A 25,937-nucleotide genomic window follows, 5' to 3' on the forward strand; every position below is an offset into this window, starting at 1 on the left:
TGTGAAGAGGAAATTATGATTTGGAGATAATGTGGAACACTCAAGCTATAATTAATTGCTGCTAGCTCTGCTATATAAACAGATTCAGGTTCTTGAAGCATAAATGAGGCCGGAATATTATTGTTGAATATACCAAACCCAGTAAAACATTTACTCAGAGTTAATATTTACTTAAAAATATTTTTGAAATTTCCATCGAGCGTAGGTCACCGGGGCTCGCGCTGCATGGATGTGTCGAAAAATAAAGATAAGTCAGTGACACTTGGGGTGCTAACACGGATAGGAATATATCTTGAAGGGTTGATTTACTGTGACATATGGTTAAGATATAATCTTGTTTGAATCATGAATCTTGTTTCAGATTGAAGCTTGACTAGCCGTTTGAAGTTCACTATTTTTTACGCTTCGTCTTTGTTCTTCAGGTATGGAAAGTGTGCTTTTATTCAAGAAAGTCTCAGCCGGATACAAAAACAAAAATTATATTGTTGGTAGCACTCGCGTTTGCAGTGGTGTCGTTCTCTCGTCGTCGAGGGGGCACACTTCGGTAGTACCCAACAGTCTTCGACTCATCAGATCAGAGCAGTTCAAATTGAACTGCTTACTGCAAAACAGTTCAATTTGAATCGCTAAGTAGACGTAAAGTTAACGAAACATTTTTGCCTTTCTCAATCACTGTGAAAACCGACTTTTGAACCGAGGCTCGGAGGACCGAGTGTCATATACCATTCGACTCAGTTCGTCGAGTACGCCAAATGTGTGTGTGTGTGTGTGTGTGTGTGTGTGTGTGTGTGTGTATGTGCGTATGTGTTTCTCGGAGATGACTGAACCGATTTTCACAAACTTAGATTCAAACGAAAGGTCTTGTGGTCCCATACAAAATTCCTGAAATGTGCAAAAAATTGATAAGATTTGTGCTAACTTTTCTCATAGATGACGCGACCGATTTTCACAAACTTACGCTCAAATGAAAGGTCCTATGGTCCCATACGTAATTCCTGAATTTCATCCAGATCCGGAAATATAGGGTAAAGTGTGTTAAACATTTTATACCATCACTGAAAAGGGCGAAAACCCGTAAAAAGTTTTCTAAATCGACTTCTTCTCAAATTGATAGTTTTTATCAGCACAAACCGATTTCGGTTATTCTTTTAAGAATCGAAAAAAATATTTTGAAGAATACCACAGTATTATATATGATAGTATGATTGATATGAGAAAAGCATCATTACACAACTAAGTGGATTAAAGCAGGTTTTTTATATCGCGCCGAACTGCTCTGCACTGACGAGTCGAAGACTAAACATAATGAATAGTGAAATCGGTTATGTGCCCAAAGTACAAAAACGGCTTTCAACCAAACCCTTAAATAACGTTCGAAGTTATTAATAACAAGAGGATTCAGTAACTCATGTCTTATTAGCAGTCGTGATGAAAGCCTCCAAAAGTGATCTTTCAGTGGAAGAACTCCCGCCAGAACTTCAATAAACAAGGTAAACCATAAAACGATTGCATTACTGATTGTTTATTTACGTTGCAATCAGCTGATTTTGAAGTTCCGATTTAGATCTCATCAAAATGACGTCGTGACAGGGAGCCACACAAAACACTATCTGCTGTATTTTAGGTAAACCTAGAGTGCCTATAACCAGAGTGACGACAGCGGTTCGTTTGAAATAACAGCTTTGTTCCAAACAAGCAAACGATCTGTCAAACACAATGTAAAGCTAACGAAACTCTCAACCATACGAATTAAGATTATGTTTTGAATTGTAGCCAACATTACGGATGAGATGTCGTCACTCTAGGTAAACCGACAAGTTACCCTCTCAGCAGGCCGTTCAATTTTGTTGGTTTTTGAGCGCTTGTTGAACGACATATTGCACGAAATATTCGTTCAATTTGCTCAATTTGCTGGAACGGTTTGTTGTTTTTTCTCTTGCAAAAATAGTGTGAAAATTAGGTGTTGCCTTTACATAGAAAGAAAATTTGTTGTTATTCTACGTGTAGTAGAAGTATTGTGCAGGTATGTATTGTTAGTTTAAACAAATAAGTGGAAAAAACTTCAGAAATTCTGCAGTAAAACTAGTCCAACGGGGCTCCAACTCCTCATGTTAAAAATGGCTCAATAATGGACCTCTGTCTGCCGGGTTTGTTGAACGAAAAAATGGCATTCGGTTCAACGGTCTGTTTCAAAATCGGCAAACGAAGGCCCCGTATTGGCCATCCGTTGAACGATTGATTGGACTTTCATTGGACCAATGATCCAACGTATTGGACCAATGAAGGACAACCGTTGAACGTTTTTTTCTAAGTGGGTATTGTTAAATAACCCTCTCAGCAGGCCGTTCAATTTTGTTGATTTTTGAGCGCTTGTTGAACGATATATTGCACGAAATATTCGTTCAATTTTCTGGAACGGTTTGTTGTTGTTTTTTCTCTTGCAAAAATAGTGTGAAAATTAAGTGTTACCTTTCCATAGAAAGAAAATTTGTTGTTATTCTACGTGAAGTAGAAATATTGTGCAGGTATGTATTGTTAGTTTGAACAAATAAGTGGAAAAATCTTCAGAAATTCTACAGTAAAACTAGTCCAACGGGGCTCCAACTCCTCATGTTAGAAATGGCTCAAAAATAGACCTCTGTCTGCTGGGTTTGTTGAACGAAAAAAATGGCATTCGGTTCAACGGTCTGTTTCAAAATCGGCAAACGAAGGTCCCGTGTTGGCCTCCCGTTGAACGATTGATTGGACTTTCATTGGACCAATGATCCAACGTATTGGACCAATGAAGGACCACCGTTGAACGTTGATTTCTAAGTGGGAATCGATCCAAACACCTCTAATTTTCGTGCAATAAACAAGGTAAACCATTAGCGGCCCTTACACGAGCATTAAAAATGTCATTTTAAATGATGACTAAGTAATGATGTATTTCAAATTTGTTAGAAATCTCGTCATTAGTGTACCATTACACGTTCATTAAAATAATATTATTTTTTAGTAATGACATTTTTAATGACTCGTGTAAGGGCCGCTATTGAACGATTGTTTTACTGATTGTTCATTTACGTTGCAATCAGCTGATTTTGAAGTGCCGATTTAGATCTCAACAAGATGGCGTCGTGACAGGAAGCCGGTACATTGCAATAGAAGTATGGAAAAATCTGGAAACCTCAATGCCATTTGTTTCATTACGTATTGTCTTCGATACAACATGACATTAACAGCTTGTGCTTAGCCAAACTTGAAGCCCTTCTCAGGAGTAAACTTTAAATCTTTTTGAGCAAAACAAAAGCAAAAGATCAGTGAAATCTGCAAAAGATCTGATTTGTTAAAGTTTCTTTTGCAATGAGAAAAAATGCCAAATTATTCTGGATCATTGGCAACTCTGGATGGAACGTGCATGTTTAGATTTCATTCTGTTCCTTTCTGAAATTGCTCTAAATCTTCAGCTGCCATTCAGACAGGGCCGAAGCGGGAAAAGGGAGCATTTTGCAGTTTTGTTTTCATGAAAGTTGTGTGAATTTGATGCTGACGACGTTTGTTGTCTAGAAATTTCAATAGTGACTTGGCTTGTGGAGGAATTTGGACTGATTTGGTGGCGATCCTTTACTCTATTCTGAACGAATTCAGAACATTTTACAAATATTTAGTGTTTCATAGGTTTTGACATAAAAAGTAGAATTGAATCGGAAAGGGATTGGTGAAAATCTGAAGAAATTATCCTGACTAGGTAAGTTTCATATGTAGTTTTTCCACGGTTCAATTATTCCGGAAGAATGAATTGTATTAACATTTTTGTTAACTACTCACATAGTAAATAAATTGTATAATTTATAACGGAATATGTACAGTTTTGAAGGAATGGCATGTCATTAGCACAGTCTGACGTATTTATTTAGATACTCTATTAGAATACATTCTGAATGAAATACAAAAAGCATTGAACGCTCTACGTTCTATTGTCTCGATTCATCATTTAGACGAGCAGAGGTCAATATGGCTAAGGTGCACATCACGAACGTCGTAGTATTGGATAATCCTAGCAGCTTCCTGAACCCGTTTCAATTTGAGTTGACGTTCGAATGCATCGAAGAACTGAAGGAAGATCTGGAGTGGAAAATGATCTACGTCGGTTCAGCAGAATCAGAGGAATTTGATCAGGTACTAGACACAATCTACGTTGGACCGGTTCCTGAAGGACGACACATTTTCGTCTTCCAAGCTGATCCCCCAAATGTTGCTAGAATTCCTGAACAAGATGCCGTTGGAGTAACAGTAGTACTATTGACCTGTTCCTACCGGGGACAGGAATTTGTACGAGTAGGATATTTTATCAATAACGAATATTCGACGCCTGAACTACGGGAAAACCCTCCAGCCAAACCACTATTCCAGCAAATGACCAGAAATATCCTAGCTTCAAAACCACGAGTAACGCGATTCAAGATAAACTGGGACGATACACCAGCAAACGGAGCAGGCGGATCGAGTGGAATCGAGGAAGAAGGTGGTATGGCCATCGAAAACAATGGTACCGAAGATGCGCAGATGGACGCTGGTCCAAGCAACATCGGTATGATATCCGAAGTTACTCAAGATGACAACAGTATGGCCTTACCGAGGGAGTTCAACGAAAACTCCAACTCGCTAGCAATGGAATGCTGAAAAGTGGCCTGTGGAACAGTCTTTAGTTTTTTTTAGATAAGGGTTCATCGTACGTGTTCTGTTGAGTTTTCTTTTCGGTGTGTCCTTTCATCGGTTGTTCAATGATAAATAAAAAGCTGATGATTATTCATATGAATCTTATCCACTTTATTTGCGCATTTCCAATGAACCGGGGTCACTAAGAAGATAGTTTTATAAGAAGTAGTATTAGAATCTTTGTAATTGCTTTTCGAATGTCTTATTTGTTGTAATAGTCAGATTTTGTAAATAAACTTAAAAAGTACTGTAACAATGCAATAACGAGAATGAAGTATGTCGAAATTGTGTTGTGATTATCACCGTCGACCATAGAGCTTAGTCATCTCGAAATAAGGACTGTACTCGAAAAAAATGCAACAAACAAAAATGATCACCGAAATTTTTTTTTAAGTTGGATATTTCTGAAACTCGGTAAATATATGAACACCACACATGTTTTTAAGAAGTTCGTTTGTTTCCTGATATCTTTCTTACACACTTTCGTCCACTCTTCAAGTCCTTTCAATTTTTGAAGACCTTCCCTGTTTTCTGAAGCTTTCTTTTACAATCGCCAAGAATTGTCTTATTGAACCAAGTTCAACAACAACGTTAACTTCATACCACTTGATCACCGGTTTCGTGTAACGAGACGATGCAAGATCCCACCAAAACAGAGCGTCGCCTTCGCGGGCCAGAGGAAGGGCAACAGGCGCTTCTGGAGGAAATCTTTACATATTTGGCCGTGGATGTTATCGGTCGTTATGCACGGCTTTTGGGTATGTCGCACACACAGATCGCCTGTCAGTTCGCCGAGGAGTCGTCTGGGTCTCTTTGTGCGATTTTACCACACGGAACACGGTCGAGTGCTCGAGTCTCAACTGTTTCACGATCCACCTATGAGACTGGCATGGATTTTCCACAACTGTGCATACATTTTGTTATTCTTGCTTGAACGCCATCTCGATAACCACTTGACAGATTGCATATGTAAACATTACACTGTAAATTAGTTTTTTTTTTCAAACTTTCTTCAGTTTTATACATTCATTTTTTCCGAGTGCTGTCCTTATATCCATTAAATATGTGATTAGTTGCATGTACTGTGGAATAGTGAAATTTTTTTCGTAACTTTCAGGCATAAAAATCTGCCCAAACTCGCATACAGAGTAAACGAAATGCATCTGATACTCATCACCGGAATGCCAAGTAAGTAATGATGAAGTTTGATTGAATAGAAACGTTTTTGTTTATTCGATCGTTATAGTATTTTTATTCATGAAAAATTTATCATATAATCCCATTTTTTTCATACGAAAGATATGTGCCATGCCGATAAAAACCAGTCAAAAAGTTTTTGTTTAAAAAAACACGTAAAGAAAAAAATGCTCTTTCGAACAAACTTTCGAGATACTTTTTTTTTGAAAGATTTCTTAAAATTGCCAGGATTTACTTAGCTATATATGCGCTGTAAACCATTCTGTGTTTCAATCGAATCGGATTATTTCGATCGATTGTGAAAATTTGCATTCTGTAATTCGATCGAGTGATGTTTTTGTACAGAAAACTCGAACTCGATCTAGATTTAGAATGCAACATTTGCAATCGATCGAAATAATCCGATTCGATCAAAATACAGAATAGAGGTGATTGTCTCTTTTTTAAAGATAGCTAGTTGCTGTAGTAAACTATAAGTTTTGGTTTTCATAAGGTCACTCTCAATATGCAGTCGTCATTTAATAACACTTTCCACCAGATGAAATTTCAATATTGGAATCTGCATGATTGCCATATTTTCAAACACCTTGAGACCACAGTGTTGAGACGTAACTGCAACAGCAGTAAAGTGAAACCACAGAGAACAGACATCCAAGCACAGAGTACAGACATCCTAGCTAGTACAAACTTTTTCAAAAAAGCTATGTAAAGCCACAGATAACAGATATACAGGCTCACATATGAACTGTGTGTAAAATTTGCTCAATCAGCGTGGCGAACACTTACAGATGTCACCACGATCGACACAAGTTGCCACCATGATTTGGGTACCGCATTCACATGAGCCACAATTTTGGGCGCAACATTCACTTCACGCTAGATTTTTGTTTTGCTGGTGGTTAAAATGGCAAGTTTATTTTCATTTTATTCCGGTCAAATTCTCATTTATGCGACATAAATAAATAAAGTTCATTATTTTTACGTTTCGTCTTTGACTCATCAGTGCAGAGCAGTTCAAATTGAACTGCTTAGTGCTAAGCTCGGCAGTTCAATTTGAACCGCTAAGCAGACGTAAAGTTTCTGCTACTTACAGAACACTTTTTGTTTTGCAACGAAGTACAATGTCTTTTCTGACGTGTCGAACGAAAACGTGTTTTCGACTATTTCTGGCCGATGCAGGTATGGTCATTTAGGGGTTAGCCAAATTTTGTGCTAGGGCACATAACCGTTTTCATTATTTTTACGTTTCGTCTTTGACTCATCAGTGCAGAGCAGTTCAAATTGAACTGCTTAGTGCTAAACTCGGCAGTTCAATTTGAACTGCTAAGCAGAAGCTAATGAAAACGGTTATGTGCCCTACACACTTAAAACCATTTCTTGAGCTCGGCATAATAAAATGCCGAAACTGATCAGCAACACGTAAATTTGCTGATTGCTCAGTAATCAATACGCATGTTTCTGAGCTTCGTTAAATGCATTCACTGATATTTCGGTAAAATGCTTCACTTTGCCGAAATTTGGCATAATTGCTTGCTGAATTTATCAGTAAACAACAGATATGCCGACATCAGCAGAGACGTTTGCCGAGATTTCGGAATATGCGCTAGCTGTTGCCGAGATTCAGCACGACAGCTGTCATTTATTGCCGCGTTACATTTTCGCTTCGCATTTTGCGATTATTTTCTAATGAAATTCTCGAGTGAAAAAATGGATAATCTTCGAAGAAGAGTGGAACCACTTGCAAGTAAAAATATTGAATAAATATAGTGACATGTTTCGCTTGTTAAAAAGCGACTTTATCAGAGCACTCGCGATTATAAGGGAAAAACACCCAACACGGGGCTCAAAGCGTCCTCGAGACAAAACTTTGGGGGATATGCGAAAAAATAACCCAATGCATGGAATAATTCAATAGATCAAAGTAAGTTTATTTTTTGAACAATACCGTATATGCATCATTAAATATTGAACATTTTTGTAAGCCAAAAATCAATATATATTTTTATTTTCATATTTCCAGCTCGACTCAAGGTGGCCGCATCTGGAAACGCCGCTTTTTATTTATGCTACATGTTTACAGGTAGGCTTTAAGCACTACTGGCAACAAATTTGTAAGCCTCCTTTAAGTGATAATAAAATGAATTTTTTATCCTGAATGGCGTGTTTATAATGTTGGGAAAATACAAACAAAATTAATTGACTGAATTTTTAATTACTGATGATTCGGTAATTTATTTTTTTCATTTTTTCGTTTTATTGGATTGCCGAATATTCAGTGAACGTTTCACTGAGCAAACAGTAAATCATATGCTGACGATTTCGGCAATATTTGACGTTTGTCAAATTTTAGGATGCCGAGACGCTCAGTAATTTTATTTTTGCCGAGATGATAGCTGATTACTCGGCTGTGCGAATCTCGGCATTTTTTTGCCGAGACTCAGCTAAAAAATTTAAGTGTGTAGCACAAAATTTGGCTAACCCCTAAATGACCATACCTGCATCGGCCAGAAATAGTCGAAAACACGTTTTCGTTCGGCACGTCAGAAAAGACATTGTACTTCGTTGCAAAACAAAAAGTGTTCTGTAAGTAGCAGAAACTTTACGTCTGCTTAGCGGTTCAAATTGAACTGCCGAGTTTAGCACTAAGCAGTTCAATTTGAACTGCTCTGCGTTGATGAGTCAAAGACGAAACGTAAAAATAATGAAAACGGTTATGTGCCCTAGCACAAAATTTGGCTAACCCCTTAAATAAAGTTGTCTTCAACACTTACGGAAATCATGTGATAAGTGTTAAAATTGTTGTAGTTGGAATATTTCTATAATAGGCAGGAGGATTTTGTTATCGTTCCGGAACGTACTGGAACCTTTTGAACTATCGCGGCGAATAGCCGAGTAGGTGGCAGAAGAGTTTTCAAGGTATAGCAAATTCGAAATTTAAACAGGATTTTGAAAAATTTTGTTCGAGCCTGTATACCTGTTATCTGTGGTAAATCATACAAGTGAAAATCCGTTAAAAACCGTTGCGTATACGCTAGTATAAGGCTAGTTTTATGTAGTAGAATTAACAGAAATATTCTAGTTCTTTTAATTAGACAATGGATTTAGATTAAATGTAGACAATATAAAAACGACTATGCATATCTAAAGGTATTCATAGTATTTTCAAATATTGTTTTGTTTATTCGATGAAAAATTTTGTAAAACTTACTATTCATCAGAATAGTAACTTGGAGAACAGCTTTGTTAACGTATCTACCAGAAAATTATTTTCAGTGTACGACTTTGCACGCATTAATTACCGTTGTATAGAAGCTCGAACGTAAGAGCCCATAATCGAGTGCTGTACTGCTCGAAGCGCCTCTACAGGAGAATTTCTACTTGGTGATTGCTTTTTAAAACAATCGTTTTCTTACACACATTGAAATTTCCACTTGGATTTCTGTTCTCTGTGACCCAAGCTAGTACAAACTATTTCAAAAAGCTTTGTAAAGTGGTTCCGATTACATTTCTAGAAAGGAAGGCAAATAACGCATGTATTGACTAAGAGATAACATTCAGAAATTCATTCTCTCTCGCAGGTGTTGGAAAAACAACTATAGTGCGCAACCTGAGCTTAGAACTTCAGAAACGTTCCATCAAATACAATGGATTCTACACGGAAGAACTACGAGACTCTAAAGGTAAACGATCTGGTTTCGACATCGTAACATTTGATGGAAAACGAGCTACACTTTCGCGATTAAGGTATCATTCAAAAACTTTTACTGAAAGATTTTCGTCCTAAGTTTGGAGATTTCTAGTGAGACGATGAAAAATACTACCACCCGCAACCAGGTCGGTAAGTATGCGGTAAATGTACCAGAATTTGAAGCAGTGGCCCTGCCAGCCATCGAAACTCATGCTTGCAATCTTCTGCTGTTAGATGAAATCGGTAAAATGGAGTTAAAATCGAAAGCTTTTGAAGAAAGGTTGACTCAAATTACCAGCAGCGTTTCTCGCGGTGAACTATTCCTTGTGGCAACAATACCACTCAAAGTTACTTTCACTGTCATAGAACGCTTGAAGAAAGCAAAACATGCGCTTTTTCATGTGACGGTGTCCAATCGAGACCAGATCTTCCGAAACATACACGAAACCACCCTTCGGATTATAGACAAAAAATATGATTAATTTGTTTGACTTGATTTACTTAAATATATTTTGCCGGCAATAATATAAATAGTTATGCTTTCTGGTATAGAAACATAATGTCTATTAGAAAGCAAGTATTAGCATCGCTATCCGTTACTCATTTTCATGTCATATTTGCTGTCAGACCGCGACGACCGTTTCCGTACTCGCTTCGTACTTTTCTCCATCTCGTTGAATTTATCTGCACGAGCGGTCCAAAAAGCGGTCTGTCTATCACTGATCTCTTGCTCGTTTACTGAAAACTCCTCATTCGGTGGCAACAGCAAGCTCCAACTCCGGTCACTGTTAATCTTTGCAACCGAATCGAGTATCTCACGAATTTCCTCTGATGGCAGTTGTGTTATCATCGCCAACTGATGCCTTTCCAGTTTGTCACATTGAGTGAAACGGTACAGAATATAATCACGTGCTTTGCACATCTGTTCCGCTGGAACGCCGTTAGTACTGGAAACACTTCCGTCGGGGTAGATACTCTCAGATTGAACAACCCAGTTGCCACGGATCAATACACCAGCCATCGGGAGTGTACGAAGAACTTTGTCAACCGCAAGTGTCCGATCCGGAAGGAGATCCATTATTTGTTGGAACGTTAGTACCTTGGCTATAATAATAAAAAAAGCATTTTTAGTAATACAGCAATGCAAAGAAATCAAGTTTTACTTATTAAAGACAGTGTCAATAGTTTCAAATTATATAGGCAGTAAATAGTCAAAATGATTACCTACCATCTCTAAGAATAACCTTAATCTGATCAACGAGTGTCATTTGCTGCAGTTTGTGCATGCAAACAACTCGACTTGGCAGCATAGAATCAATATTCCTATCAGTTTTCTCTTTACTTATCAACATATCCAGATACTCCTTGGAATCGACGTTTAGAGCACTATCTGCTCCGTCCCGCAAAGAGTCACTACAGTATAATCTTTGCCTTTCCAGTTCTGCGGCAGTGGAATTCTTTCCATGCCACAAAGTTTCACACCACGGTTCATCCGATTCCATCTTAGATAGATAATTGAAAGATTTTTCCCTAGCTTTTCGCACCTTTTCGTTTTCTTGTCGAGCAAATTTCACCGTAACCTGCTTGGCTTCTTCTTCGTCGGCATCTGCATCGACTTCGGCTTTTTGCTCAGCCTTTGTACGCTTATCCTGCTTGTCAAAGTAAGAAAATGTTTGACGCATTGAAACGATACCCTTAAGTGGAGTAGCATGGATTTCCCGATCCTGCAGTACACAGATCATATATCGATTCACATCATCGATTGGTTTCGAACTGAGAAAGGACTGTTTGTCCATTGTGCCACTGCGAAACGTTGGCTTCTGGAGCTTGTCTTTACCGTCAGCGGCAATAGCAAACTGTTCCCCTTTGAACGAGTCATAGTTTTTTGAAGCTGTGTTCAAAGCATAATCCACCTTTATCTGCAATACACGTACTAATGATGTAAACATATTCCATGTGGCAGAGTTCAACCAAATCATACCTGCTGATTTATTGGCTTAACGCAACTGTTAACAACCTGGCCATCGTCGAACGTAGAATTCGAAGCTTTTACCGGATACTGCAACAGGTATAGGTTTTCCGAAAGCGTTTTCGATAGGTAGACTGGAACCTGGTCAAAGAACACGTTCAGTTACTGGTATGCAGTTCCTTAAAAAGCATTTAAAAACAAACCTCTTCTACGATGGGGTCATCCTCGTCATCCATATCTACTGAGGACTGACTGGAAGTTGAGTTTACTTCTAGAAAATGATTGTAAAATTTACTTCACATTCACAAAGAATAAACTAAAACGTGAGCAACAGCTAAAACGACTGCAAACCAATGCAAATCGGTATGATACATCCGAGTGGTAATGTTGACTTCAAACCTGTCATTCATGCATGTGACTAGGGATGTCGCAATATCGATCGATTAATCGAGTAATCGATTAATAACCCAGATAATCGAGTAATATTGAATCGATTAACTTAAAACTAATATTCGATTATTGAGCTAATCGAATAATAAAAAAAATCCCATAGTGATAATCGAATGAATAATCGAGTAATCGATTAATAACCCAGATAATCGAATAAATTTTAATCGAATAGTTTCAAAATTATACTCGATTATTAAATAATCGAGTAATTCGAAATTTCCGACATCCCTACATGTGACAATGACAATATCTGAAAAAGATCTAAACAGCCTGCTTTAAAATACGGAGTACGTTCTTCGATGTTTAGCTAAGTACGTACCCTGCTAAACTCTAATCGAAAAGTAACCAGAAAAAAGATTATTCCTACACGGGAAAAAAAATTTTATATTTTCAAATGATGAATATAATGTACGATTCAGACGGTCACCCTTAAAAAAATAAACCATTGATTTTACAACATAAACAATTGATTCACAATTAGATATATGGGTTACAGTAAATTTTATTGTATCTTGACAAGATTTTTTTCATTTCCAACGATTCAATATATTGTTCCTACGATTCTACAATTGAATTTATTGTACACGTGGTGTTTCAAACAATATGTAAACTGTACATTTTATTGTTTTCCAAGAAAACATGTATGAGAAAACTTTATGATTTGAATTGTTACGATACTTAACAACCTATACATTCTATTGTAGAAATCAATTTCACAATTGATTGAATAGTGTATAACAATACATTAAAATATTTTTCAATGGTCAAAGCAAAATTGTGGCACGTTTTGTAACAGCAAATCGTATTGTTTTTCAACAGTATTTTTTATTCGGGCAGCTTCCGTCAAAATTAGTTTAATACTTTCGTTACCGGAACGTTCACATGCTCCGTCCGTGAAGACGTTCCGTGACGGTGACGTTACGTGTGAATGTCTCCATGAGAATGCATGTAATTAATGTTGACGGTGACGGAAATTTCCTGTGACGGAAGAAGACGGATCGTCTGAATCGTACATAAAGGGCAAACCATACTAAACTATGGACTATCTATTCTGTAATTTACCAGTTTTACGAGGATACGATATATAGTAAAGGGTCTGATGCACCGAGAAATAAATACTTCTGAAACCCCCAGGAAGTTAGAAGAAAAATTATCTTGAATTTGGTGAAGTTTACAAGAAAATAAAAGCCAATAACCTTCTCATTAAATTATTCTACCCATATCAAGTTAAAAAGTAACTCACTGATTTCCCTCGATTCTGAATTGGTGCACTTTTGTTAGATTCTTAGTATAATGTACCCAAGATCGATTAAAAGTTTACAAACTCGGAACCTAGATAAATTATTGATAAAGATTGTTTTTGTACTAACTTTCACAATACCTCATTAGTAATTACTTCTATTGGTGCATCCAGTTTATCATGTACTACATAAATCAAACTCACTACACAAAAAAAAATAAATTGTGTTTCAAAAAGCATTAGACTTTGCAAAGAACGAAAAATTGTAAACTAAACGTTTGCTTACTTAAAAAAATATTTTAAAGTTTGGGTTTTTCCTTTCTTATATAGAAAGGTTATGCAATCACTGTGAAAACTGACTTTTCAACCGAGGCCCGGAGAGCCTAGTGTCATATACCATTCGACTCAGTTCGTCGAGTACGCAAAATATCCGTGTGTGTATGTGCGTATGTATGTATGTAACGTTTTTTTGCAGTAACTTTTCTCGGAGATGGCTGAACCGATTTTCGAAAACTTTGATTCAAATGAAAGGTCTTGTGGTCCCATACTAAATTCCTGAATTTCATCTAGATCTGATTTCCGGTTCCGAAGTTATGGGGTAACATGTGCAAAAAATTAAAATATGTTTTCTAACTTTTTTCATAGATGGCGCGACCGATTTTCACAAACTTAGGTTCAAATGAAAAGTCCTGCGGACTTTACAGTCTCACAGAATTCCAGAATTTCATCAAGATCCGACTTCCGGATCAGGAAATATAGGGTAAAATGTGTTTAAAATTTTTAAACCATCACTGAAAAGGGCGAAAACCCGTAAAAAAATCTAAATTGACCTCAAATCTTCTCCAATTGATAGTTTTCATCAGTAGACGGCAAACAAATCGATTTTAGTTAATGTTTCAAGAATCGAAGAAAAAGAATACCACAATACTATATATGATAGTATGAATGATATGAGAAAGGCATCATTACAACACTAGATGGATTAAAACAGGTTTTCTAAAGTCAAGTTATTTTAAACATATGCACTTTGGAACAAAACCCACAGAATAATCATACAATCAATATTGACAGAGTATCTGTCAATATTGATTGTATGTGAAAATCTTTTGTTTTCCTTTGACATGTGATCGTGTTGTCATTTTTTCTTCCCGTGAAATATGGGAACTATAAGGAATATTTTTTACGCGGAAACTATTTATATGAGAACAAAGCTTAAGTTTATTATTATTTTTTGACTGGAAGAGATATATTGTTATATTTTGCTTCCTGTTCCGGAATCGTTCTTAAGCAGAGATGCCAGATATTTTCATAGGAAATCTGTATTGCTCTCTATAAAAAATCTGTATTTATCTATATTCACTAATAAGATAAATTTCAACAATAAAATGATGTTAAAAGATGTTATTCCAACACATTATGGCTGTAGAATGGTAAATTCAATGAGACCAAGACTTTGCTTCTCGTCACTGCAATCAAATACTACTAGATTACTCATACGAAAAAGTTTTTAGGCTCACAAAATAAGAGTGTGTAGACTCTGCTAAAAAGAACCAACGAACACTCTTAAATGTACCAAATATCTTCTCAAAATAACCAGCGTAATTTTTGTGTGTCTACGTTTTATTCATACATCCGCTTACATCATGAGTTATCGTAACCGAGGAGAAAATCATTACAAACTCAGGAACTAACTCGGATAAATAAACTCATCTAATCCAAATTAATCTCACCTAATCCCGCACAATTCATTCTTAGCTAACAGCTCAGTCCCTGTTTGGTAAACTCTCCAGTTATGGCCAGTATTAAAACACAGACTAACAGACATGACAGTATGAGTAAATTGTTATAAAAATCATTTTTCGTGATGCACTAGTACCACCTATATTGTACTGCGCGAACTATTTACTATCGGTACACCCCTTGTGTTACGTAAAAGGTTTTTTACTAGTTGTTTTCCCCTCGTTTGTCAACACCGATCAGCTGCTTACAGGGTTGCCTGATTTCATCAAAATATTTGATAATGAATCGTCACAATAAATTATTGTAGTAGTTGTAGTTGATAATATATTTAACTTTTTTAGCGATGTTGGAAAGTAAACATTTATTTTACTCAACGTTGTTCATCTAGACTATTTTTGATTGTGTTGGTAATTTTCATCCGAAATTAAGACCAGAAGCAAGTAAATATTGTAACAAAACGGGTTCGATTTTGTATTGCGTTGTAGGATGAGAAGTAGGCACAATTCTGTATATAGTTTTGGCAATATGTAATTAATCTGTATCCTGCATGAAATTCGCATGGAGGTATAAAAATCAATACATTACAGGTAATTCTGTATGAATGGCAACTCGGTTGGTAAATGAAAAAAATAAACACAGTCTAGATGACAGACAGGATGTATTTGATAGGGTAACGTGGCGCCATCATGACACATGTGAGTACTGTCCCAAATAAAGGAATATTCGAAATGACCGTTAAAATGATTGAAGAATCTATTTTGAGTGTCCTGTCTGTTAGTCTGTGATTAAAAGTCAGTCCTAGTTAAAGGTTATCTCTATAGAAATAATTTCAACCACGTTGTCGGTTCAGTATACACGTACCTTGATTCATGTTACTTGATTATCAAAACAATAAATTAAAATGAATTTTGCATTTCATTCATTAAATTCCTTGATTTTTTTTTTGCTTTGAAAACAACACTCATCTTGAATTTTACCTAGTATTACGTGACAATTCGGCAGCGTGTAGTATTGAATTTTCGTAGCGTGTACTAATTTTATCAACAAACGATCCTTTCTATAAAAGTTTAATCTGGAAAGTATTTCTCGTAGTCTATTGAAAATATGTAATTGCTGCACGGTTTAAAAGTTTGAACAGATTATCTGATTATAATCAATGGATCGAAACAAGCGTAAACCATGGAAAAAGAATCTATACGAAAATTTAGACTATGAGGATAACTACACCGATCCGAGCTTCCTCCAGGATTTAAAAACTAATCACAATCTTGAAACTTATACATTCTACGAAGCATTTGCTGGTGCCTCACGCTTAAGCCAACAGATCACAATTGTTACCACATTCTTGATTGTGTTCCACTATCTTTATACTGAAGCAGTTAGTCCGCAAAACATTCTGGCTAAAGCGAGTATTATAACAATAATAGGTTATTTCATTTACACCGGGAAAAACTTTCGTCTGAACAATGCTGTGGAAGATTCAAAAACCGCAATGGCTGTGCTAGTGTTCGGATATATCTTCTCACCGCTATTGCATACCTTAACGGACAGCGTCAGTACTGATACGATTCTTTCGACGACCTTCGTTATGTTGGCCTTACATCTAATATTTTTCGATTACGGAATATCTGCTGCGATTGTATCGAAAGCGATATCGCTGAACACGGCTATCTTCGGATCAATATGCTTGGCCTCCCGATTATCGTCGTCGTTTCACGCGTTTGTACTGCTCGAGGTTGCCGCAGTTTACTTTGCTCTAGGACCAATCTTGATAGCCCGGATTTTTAGTATCCCGCTACTGTTGGCTACAATCACCGTCTGCTTCTATTTTCTGTTCAACATTTCGCTAACCATATTCTGGATATACATCTGTGTGCTTGGTTTTATCAATTTCTGTTGTCCGTTCCTGTTTGTACACTTGCAGAAACATAAAAACAACATTCATGGACCGTGGGATGAAGCAATCGTGAACGACATGTCATGTACATAATTGTTCTGTGAAGAATTGAGATGAAGTTCTAGTCGTTTTTTAAATACAGATTATAAAATTCTAAGTCAACCTATTGTACAAGGAAAGAATGTCCCAAAAATCCATGTGAATCCAGTATTTAGGTATGGGTTTTGAGAAACTTGAAACTGATTCCTGGTAGTTTTATGAAACAAACGATTTTCACGAAACTTCAGTTTACAGCAACGAGGGTGTGAGCCAGTGGCGTACCTAGGGAGGGAAAAGGGTATTCGCCCCGGGCGCAACGGTTTTAGGGGGACGGCAAACCAATCCTTTTTTTGCTCGCCCATGTCATCTTTACGGAGATGGAGTTCAGCTTTTTTTTTGCTTACTAAACCAACGATGGAGGTGGCAAATCTCTTATTTTGTCCCAGGCGCAAAATTTTCTCGGTACGCCACTGGTGTGAGCTCACCCGATATAAGAATCAAACACCGATTTATGAAGCCCGAAACAAACGGATTTTTGCACTTTTACGAAAAGTGGGATTCGACTTTGCATCATGCCACAATAGGTTCAAAACTGATCCGTATTTGAGTTCAATGGTGTTGAAACTAGGTTTAAACCTTAGGAGAAAAATAGGTTAGGTCCGACATCAAGCGAAACGACAGTTTGTTTGTTTATAAAATTAACCTTATTGGCAGCCCTTACAATGTCATGAGCATTATTAATTAATTTACTAAAGAAATGCCATCCAAATTTGTATGGAGTATTCATCATTACTGCCCTTACACGTTCATTTAAAATGACATTACTTTTTAGTAATGACACTTTTAATGGTCGTGTAAGGGCCGCTATTAAAATAACTTTCGGAACATTGAAAAAAACTTGAAACAAATTTCCTGTATGTATACTTTATTGACTGCTTATACAGCTAAAGATAAATATCAATACCAAAAAAGTTGTTCTATTACTGGTGACACTGAACGAATGATCGATTTGATAACTATCATATTGTACAACAATACCCAAAATTTGCCCACTGCTTATTTCAGAACATCGAACACTTCGTCATCGCCAGCTTGGTATCTTGAATACCTCGTTTTAATAAGAACAACCTACATGTAATAATGTCTAATTAAATGTCTGTGCATAAAAGAATATCCGACTAAGTGCGCCAGAGAATCTCAATTTTAATTCAATCTGTCCACTGTTTCACGTAAGGGTTATTAAACCGGTGTGATTCAGCGTTGTTTGGCTTTAATTGTGTTTGTTTGTTTGTTTTCATCTAAAATCCATTACAAATGCGAATGATTGTTAATTGTCTTCAGCTAAATTTAAACGTTTTATTTTGAGCAATGTTGTGGTTTATTTCTCTCAGTTGGTTGTTTGGACAAGCAGGTTTGGTTCCTATCGAAACATGCTGAAACAACATTCCTGTCTAGGTTTTATTCATAAAACGAAGGACACAAAGGAGATCAAATCTATCATATGCATTGTTTTCGCTTTTTTTTTGCTGTTACACATTAATGAGTTGTGGCAATACAATAGACATATATTGTCGACATATACGTTTTGTAGACGTTTCGAATTTCTCTAGGTATATAAGTAGCCGCAACATTTTATTCGATCTAATTTGCTGCTAAATGTTGAATTTTACATTTCTTCTACCGTTTCTTCGTACTCTCAATGGGAAATGAACTTGTATGCATATAAAAAACATGTTTATCTAGTTTATACCAAGCCAGAGCCATTATCGAACTTTTGTCAATGCTCAATAGATCTGTTTTTTGTTTCATCGTCTACAACGTACGATTTTTATGTTATAATCCTACCATTAAACTTTGGTCTACTTTCGAATCTTGCTGTGGTTCGAAATTAGAAAAATCCCGCTCTTTGCTCCCGGTCATGTATGCGTTTGTAACAATTCTGCAGAATATGCAGCGTATTTTCTATTTCATATTGAAAATCGTTCAGCTGTATGAAGAGACACAATCGTTCGTGATGAGCTGTAAAACTAAAACTAGTCTGTAAAAACCAGCGTGAAGAAACAAAAACAAAAATAGAACCATAAATCATGCCGGTCTTTTTCCCTATTGATACGTTCAACCCGATGGTAATGTAAATGATTCATGAAACAGAGAGGTGAGGTTATCTACTCGGATTGTGATAACCTGTGTATGAGCATGTCACAAGATTTTATTCTGCTCAGAACAATATGTTTGGTTTTACTTCACATATCTCAGAGTTTTCATCTATTGTGTATTAAACAAATCCCTAATAAGCCAAGCCACGTGTAAAATTTCGAATTCAGCAACATTAGCGGCCCTTACACGATCATTAAAAGTGTCATTACTAAAAAGTAATGACACTTTTAATGATCGTGTAAGGTCTGCGAGTTCAGTAATGACACGAGTAATGATGGAATTTCGGATTTTCCATCATTACCAACATTATTTCTTCTTCTTATTTTTTTTGTGGAAGTGCTGAATATCGTCATTTGTATTCAGAGATGCCAGATATTTTCATAGAAAATCTGTATTCTTTGTATAAAATATCTGTAATAATCTGTATTCAGTAATAAAATGAAATTCTTACAACAAAATGATGATAAAAGATGTTATTCCAATAGATTGTCAGTCAATTCAACGACGAAGTCTCATAGTTTTTTTTTATCCACAATTGAATTGCAATTCCATATATTTATCTAGTTTGAAATGGATGACTTTATAATTTGACATGGAATTTCAACGCCCAATATGCAACGTCAAGTCGGTTCAGTACAGAGTACAGATTGGTTGAGGAAAAAGGTACAGAGCGTGTTGGTAGTGAGACCTTTTTTTTTGTTCACCAAATTGATTTTGATCTGCTATTATGGTACGGGCAACTGGCACAGATTTTCACAGACATGTTTTTGGCTTGATCAAAGATTTTTGTAAAAATGATCTGGCATCCCTGCTCTTCAGAACTGCACGTGAAATAAAAAATCTGGAAATGACCAACCTTAACGTTTCAATGGCAAATAAAATTTATTTTCAGCTAAACGAAGATAAAGAATATTGCTAATATTCTTTAATTGCTGAGGGAAAGTTATTCTGGTTACAAGCCCCGTGCTGGAATAGTTACAAATACTCATCATTAATAATGAACGTGTAAGGCTAAAAAGTAATGATGTACAGTAATGCAGTAATGACGAGCGTTTGAGCAGAAGTGTCATTACTTAGTAATGACACTTTTAATGATCGTGTAATGTCCGCTATTGTCATAAATAAATATAGCGGCCCTTACACGATCATTAAAAGTGTCATTACTAAAAAGGAATGGCACTTTTAATGATCGTGTAAGGTCTACGAGCTCAGTAATGATGGAATTGTGGATTTTTCATCATTACCAACATTATTTCTTCTTCTTATTTTTTTTGTGGAAGTGATGAATATCTTTAGAACTATACGCGAAAAAATGACAAAGTGTAGATTTAAATTGTTAATAGTTCATTAACCTTAACGTTTCAATGGCAAATCAAATTTATTTTCAGCTAAACGAAAATAAAAATAATGCTATTGCTGGAGTAGTTACAAATACTCATCATTAATAATGAACGTGTAATGCTAAAAAGTAATGATGTACAGTAATGCAGTAATGACGAGCGTTTGAGCAGAAGTGTCGTTACTTAGTAATGACACTTTTAATGATCGTGTAAGGGCCACTTATAGTCCTAGGATTACCGATCATTTTTGGCATGATCAATGCATAGAATATAAAAGTAGATAGAGCTTCAATTTGATCCGTGTTGAAAATCGCAGTCTATATATTGCAACCAACGATTAAGCAAACCAAACGATTAAGCAATTAACCAAGCTAGTTGAGTTAATGTAATAGTATTTTGCTATCAGACTTAGATAGAATGAATGTTTCGTCACCGTATAGCGCCGAGTATAGCCACAAAACACTGGAATAAACAAAAAAAAATGTTTCAGATGTTTGGTTCAACCAAGTCTCAATTTCGAATCGTATATCAAATAGCACCACGAACGATTGAAAGCAAACAAAAATTATATAAGATATAGAATTTTAATTGTTCTACGACATAAAATACTTTGTGTTTCTCTGTCTTATATAAAATCTTCATTGATATCTATCAACAACCTAGTCCTAATCGCTTATTTTCCAGTAAAAGAACAAAATTCATCAACCAAATGATAAACATTTCATCTAACTACACCTACATTATAGTCCTCTTCCTTTGATCTCCCGTATGCGCACCCTTTCTAGACCCCTCCCCCCTTTTTTTCCTACATTCTCGCTACGTATGCATCTCTCACTCGACAACAACATGATGCTTGCACTGGCAGTACAGATTCCGCAGGGGCGAATCGAAACCATTCACGTAGCTCTCCAGCAAACTACTGGATGTCGCCTGTAAACCATAATGTCGCACCCGTGCCACACGATTGTTTGCCTTATTAGGAGTAAAATCCACCACATTAGCGCCATCTCCGCTACCACCCGTCGTAAGCGAACAAATTGATGCCAGGGAGGAAGTCAGCGAGGAGGTTCTTACCAACTGGGTGGTATTGTTTGGCGATTTTAGTAGTTTTTCGCCGTTAACTTTAGCGGTACCGCTGCTAGGAACGAAGCCAGCGTCACTGGCTGAACCCTGTCGGTCACAGTAACTATCATTAACATTATTACAGCTTAGATTAAATATTATACGACGACCATCACAGCCTGTAAGTGGGGAAATCGGTAGTTCACACGAATTCACGCTACCGCTACGATTGTTTTTCTTGAAAAAAGATGACGAGAGCGACGGGTGACGACGGGTTGAAAAGTACAAGGAAGAGGAAGAAGTACAAGTCTGTTGCTGCAGGGAAACATGAGGCTTGGTGTTGCTACTGCCCAACGTCAGCTGTCAGACGGTTATCTTTGGCATACCGTTACCGTCCGTGTCCGCTGCACCTGACGTCTGATTGGCTTGGTCCAAAAGGGAACCTGCAATAGAATATGAATTTGTTATTGATGATTTCTTAATTTGAATGATTTTTTTTAATTGTACCTGATTCGACGTCATTCCCAACTCTAGAGTTTCTTTGACGGCACAAATATGGAGAAGGAGTTGGTGATGATGGTTGGTTCTGATTGAAAAAAAACGTACAAAATATTAGTCTTTTGTAGTTTCATGAGAGTATAAATACATAGTTTCAATCATTCTAAATAAAAATTAGAGGCATCATAACTAATAATTTCACATTGTGTTAGCTTCAATTTAATAAAGACTGTACTCGGATAATATGCTACACTTTCTTGTTGTGTTGTACCTTTTTCTGCATAGGTAGAAACTGTTAAGTTCTGTTTAGAGTGTGATGTTAAGAAAGAAAAATTTCGTAAGATTCGTTAACATAGTTATCAAATTGTCTTCCAAGTAAGAAAAGCTTCACAGAGAACAATCTACGGTATAAAAAATTATACTTAAGGTTGCTTCAGTCGAATTTTTTGCGTTGAAATTTTTCTCATATATTTGATTTATTTTAACTGACCATGTACTTTCAAATAAACTGAACTATTAGGTTATAATTAGTTCTGGTTTGAAAGTACTTTCCACAGATGTTCGATGTTTCAGTTTTTTTTTTCATTTCTTCAAGGTAAGTAATGCGCCTGTCCATACTGATCTAACAGAATAGTTGACGCAACCGAATTATAATGAACGACGAGACGTACATTAAAGTGGACACCAAGTAGATTCTCTGTCTGGAGTATTTTGTTGGCAGGCCCTGTCTGGATGATCTGGAGAAATTCCGGAAGGAGAAGGTCGATAAATTTTCCAGAAAATGCTATGTGTAGCAGGCGATCTGCTGATGCAGTAAATTCAGCAACCCGTACATAACGATCGGTACTATCAACGGCCAAATATATAAAGAAAAGTGCCTCCAGAAGCGCCAGTTGACCTTCCTCCGGTTTCAAGAAGGTGACACTCTGTTTTGGTCGGTTTTGGATATGTAGTCTTTACGTCTCGTGCAAAGACTATCATCTTTGAAATTTTTAATAACAAATGAACGGCTGAATTCAAAAATCGGATACATACAACTTTGTTTGGAAACCCTTCAAGTATATTTGAAGACGAATGGTGTTTTAGTCTTTTTTTAAGACGTAGAGCCACCTTGAGCTAGTTTTAAATATATGATTTTCCAATCTGTTTTCCCCGTTAGATACTGATTATATTAATATTTGACGGTTTTTGCAAACCGGATAAAAACCGCGATCCTCCTCTTATTTCGATACCATTCTGACAACTGAAAAACAAGTGTTAATATCGAAACGACCAAATGTGATATTTCGTGTGGGAAAAAGTTTTCAGAGATTCACTCAGATTCAATGAGGGAGAACGAACGTTAGTATTTATTTCTATCATACTTTTATATGCATACAATTCAAGGATAGGAATAAGATTCTGTATGACTGTTATGCACAAAACAGTTGTAATAGAGCTACTCGGTATGTGTGTCTGTGGTTGGGTCTGTATTTGTGACTTAGCAGTCTAACTGACTATAGGTGTCCTAGTTGCATTGAGCGAAATAATTTCTATGCATGTCATCATGCATTTCTTGTCTCATGTTTAATGACACTCTTTCCTCTGTTACAGATCAAATCTAAGCTAAATATGTAGAATATAGGACTCTATTCGTAAAATATTTTCTATATATTGATTTTAGTCGCGTTTTGAATTACATGGGAGTTTAGACAGGAATAAATTCAATGTTTACTTTCATCGATCTGATAAATTATCATACTCTTCGTTATCAACAGGTTTTTAATAAACATCAGTAGGACGACATCTTGGTCACGACAGGACTTAGTTTCAGTAATTATATGTAATTGTGTGGTTAAATCTACGCTAGTATCACTACCATCCGCGGAAACGTAGTTGCTATATTAATCAATGTATTCATCTTTAAGACTGGCTCTGTTCTTAGGTATATGTTTTCTTCTACATGCTGTTACTACTAACATCGTGTCGGTATCTGCCATAATTCTTCTTATATTTATTTTCTTCCGGAATAAAGTTTTAGAATTTTACTCTACTCGTGTATAATTCTCAAATATCTGTATAACTCTTGTATAATGTTAGTCATTCGTTATCTTTTACCAATATATGTTATCTATTTCATCCTATTATGTTTCTTAATTATAATTTTGCCTCAAATATATTTTCCGCTTCTCTATTTTATAATAAATAAATTTAAAGTTTTTAGATGTTTTCATCAATCATCATTCCACATTCAATTACCTAACGAAATTTTTATTCGATATGATTTCACAGTTACTCACTCTTATTTTCTCAATCTTTATGGGTTCATATCTCTAAAATGGGTTTACTGTGCGAATATTTTCCTGTTATTTTTGACATTTTTGATTTTCTTTCGAAAATTTCGTGTTCTTCGTTACTATAAGAATTATTATTTAAGGAAGAGATCACAGGGAAGGTGATCGAAGAAGATCATGTATTGCTTGAAATAGTTAAAATATATATAATTCAACGTAATGATTAAAATGCTACTTGGAAATAGAGACGAACCCCGGAGAATATGTATCAGACAAGAATATTACCGAAACATTGCTACACTCATATGCACTAAGACGGATATTTTAAGTAAAAACGTTAACTATTCATGAGATGCAATGTTATAAATTTATTCATTTATTGAAGATGAATTGGTCGAAAGCAATCGGATACAAACAATGGTAATTGGTGAAACTCTGTACACGAACGAAATGCAAAATTCCAGCATGGAAAACAAACGGCATACTGCAACAATTATTGCCATAATCATGTAACATAAAATGCAAGTGATTATTGAACACAAATTGCAGTGAACAATGTTTGAGCTATTGATTCAGAGATCTAAGATTCATCGAATGTATAACCTCATATTAAATGTTTTATTGTACGAACAACGTAAATGAAGCTCGTATCAAACAGGGACGACGAAATCGAGCTTCTGAACAAAATATTAATTTTCATCATTCTGATGGATGGGGCATAACAATTAAGGAGATTCAGTTCCAAAAACAAATGCAATTAAAATCAATTTCATGACTGAGCCCAATATAGCAAAAAATAAAAAGTAATTTTTGCTCACCATATGATGCAATCAAACCCACCTTGTATTTCTAACACTAACGGAACGGGATATGAAACATCACCACACAGGGAATAAAGAAAATGACAAACATTTGGAAAAATCACCTAAAATTTTTTCAATTGTCTAGTATTTTTACTAAATTTGAATATTTGAATAAGTTAACTTTACTAATATAAAAGAGTTATATTAAAAAGCTCTGCAGGTGCAGACTATCGTTTGTATCCCGTAGAACCTAACCTTGTCAATATGAGAAACGAAATTTAGAAGAAAACTATTGCGTAAAGTGATCGAAATTCAAAAAAATTAAAGTGACATACACGCTCCTTGAACATAACTCATTGTTTGAGTTGCGATTACTCAAATTCATAAACTGGAACAATATGTCAAAATTTGAGTATGGATTTGAGTAAAATAAACTCGTTGCCATGAGTTCTCTCGCATTTATTCATACATTAGAGTAAGCGTTGAGTTTTTAAACATTTGAGTGAAAAAAATACTTCTTGCAGTTCAGTGCGTTTTCATTCTCGGAATATTCTTATCGAAATTAAGAATGCAAGAATACGTCGTTTTCCATTGCCGTTTCTAGATCCGGTTTTGAAAACATGAATCAACGTCAATCGTAGATGTTTTGTGGTTTCAATTGTGCTTAGTGAAAAGCGCAACATAAGGATATCAAAATAATTCAATTTTTACTAAAAACTGTTCAAAAGGAAACGGTTTTGAATAACTGTTTTGCGCATTCGAAAGAAAGAAGAATAACTTTGTATATGAAACATAACGAAGAAAAATTTCTTCATTTTGAGAGCAAGGAACTCAAATTTTGAGTTGAACTTACTCAAATTTCGAACAGAATTTTTTTTTATTT

At 35.9% G+C, this 25,937-nt stretch overlaps 4 protein-coding genes across 6 annotated transcripts in view; 2 read left to right on the top strand and 2 right to left on the bottom strand.

Annotated features, from left to right (window-relative positions):
* The first annotated feature begins 3,461 nt into the window (after positions 1 to 3,461).
* On the top strand, positions 3,462 to 10,078 carry LOC131436638 (histone chaperone asf1). 2 transcript variants are annotated; one of them, XM_058605471.1, is made up of 4 exons: positions 3,462 to 3,730; positions 5,819 to 5,889; positions 9,477 to 9,642; positions 9,699 to 10,078. In XM_058605471.1, exons 2-4 carry the CDS (start codon positions 5,859 to 5,861, stop codon positions 10,066 to 10,068), a joined length of 567 nt encoding a protein of 188 aa, XP_058461454.1. In that variant the 5' UTR covers positions 3,462 to 3,730; positions 5,819 to 5,858; the 3' UTR covers positions 10,069 to 10,078. The 2 variants fall into 2 exon arrangements, with proteins under 2 accessions (XP_058461454.1, XP_058461453.1); XM_058605470.1 differs by lacking the exons at positions 5,819 to 5,889; positions 9,477 to 9,642; positions 9,699 to 10,078 and adding an exon at positions 3,981 to 4,801.
* LOC131436637 (DNA-directed RNA polymerase III subunit RPC5) lies at positions 10,065 to 11,942 on the bottom strand. Its single transcript, XM_058605469.1, has 4 exons — positions 11,759 to 11,942; positions 11,568 to 11,696; positions 10,815 to 11,505; positions 10,065 to 10,690 (listed from the first exon to the last, which is right to left on the bottom strand). Exons 1-4 carry the CDS (start codon positions 11,789 to 11,791, stop codon positions 10,176 to 10,178), a joined length of 1,368 nt encoding a protein of 455 aa, XP_058461452.1. The 5' UTR covers positions 11,792 to 11,942; the 3' UTR covers positions 10,065 to 10,175.
* A 4,062-nt stretch (positions 11,943 to 16,004) lies between these two features.
* LOC131439458 (phosphatidylinositol N-acetylglucosaminyltransferase subunit C) lies at positions 16,005 to 17,039 on the top strand. Its single transcript, XM_058610482.1, has one exon. The coding sequence runs from the start codon at positions 16,142 to 16,144 to the stop codon at positions 16,973 to 16,975; it is 834 nt and encodes a 277-aa protein (XP_058466465.1). The 5' UTR covers positions 16,005 to 16,141; the 3' UTR covers positions 16,976 to 17,039.
* Positions 17,040 to 20,983: 3,944 nt separating this feature from the next.
* The window catches only part of LOC131439457 (proton-coupled zinc antiporter SLC30A1), a 44,548-nt gene continuing 39,594 nt past the window's right edge, over positions 20,984 to 25,937 (bottom strand). For both annotated transcript variants that reach the window (XM_058610481.1, XM_058610480.1), the window contains 2 exons: positions 21,988 to 22,066; positions 20,984 to 21,923 (listed from right to left, as the gene is read on the bottom strand). In XM_058610481.1, the coding sequence (XP_058466464.1) occupies positions 21,844 to 21,923; positions 21,988 to 22,066 (159 nt within the window). In that variant the 3' untranslated portion in view covers positions 20,984 to 21,843. The remainder of the gene's footprint in view (positions 21,924 to 21,987; positions 22,067 to 25,937) is intronic.

This window comes from Malaya genurostris, chromosome 3 (assembly GCF_030247185.1).
Source record: "Malaya genurostris strain Urasoe2022 chromosome 3, Malgen_1.1, whole genome shotgun sequence".
Taxonomy (NCBI): domain Eukaryota; kingdom Metazoa; phylum Arthropoda; class Insecta; order Diptera; family Culicidae; genus Malaya; species Malaya genurostris.

Coding starts and splice junctions, on each gene's coding strand:
- LOC131436638 (XM_058605470.1), top strand. CDS start 3,997: ATGGCTAAGGTGCACATCACGAACGTCGTAGTATTGGATAATCCTAGC.
- LOC131436637 (XM_058605469.1), bottom strand. CDS start 11,791: ATGGATGACGAGGATGACCCCATCGTAGAAGAG. Junction 11,506..11,567: donor TTAAGCCAATAAATCAGCAG/GTATGATTTGGT, acceptor CGTGTATTGCAG/ATAAAGGTGGATTATGCTTT. Junction 10,691..10,814: donor TAAGGTTATTCTTAGAGATG/GTAGGTAATCAT, acceptor TTATTATTATAG/CCAAGGTACTAACGTTCCAA.
- LOC131439458 (XM_058610482.1), top strand. CDS start 16,142: ATGGATCGAAACAAGCGTAAACCATGGAAAAAGAATCTATACGAAAAT.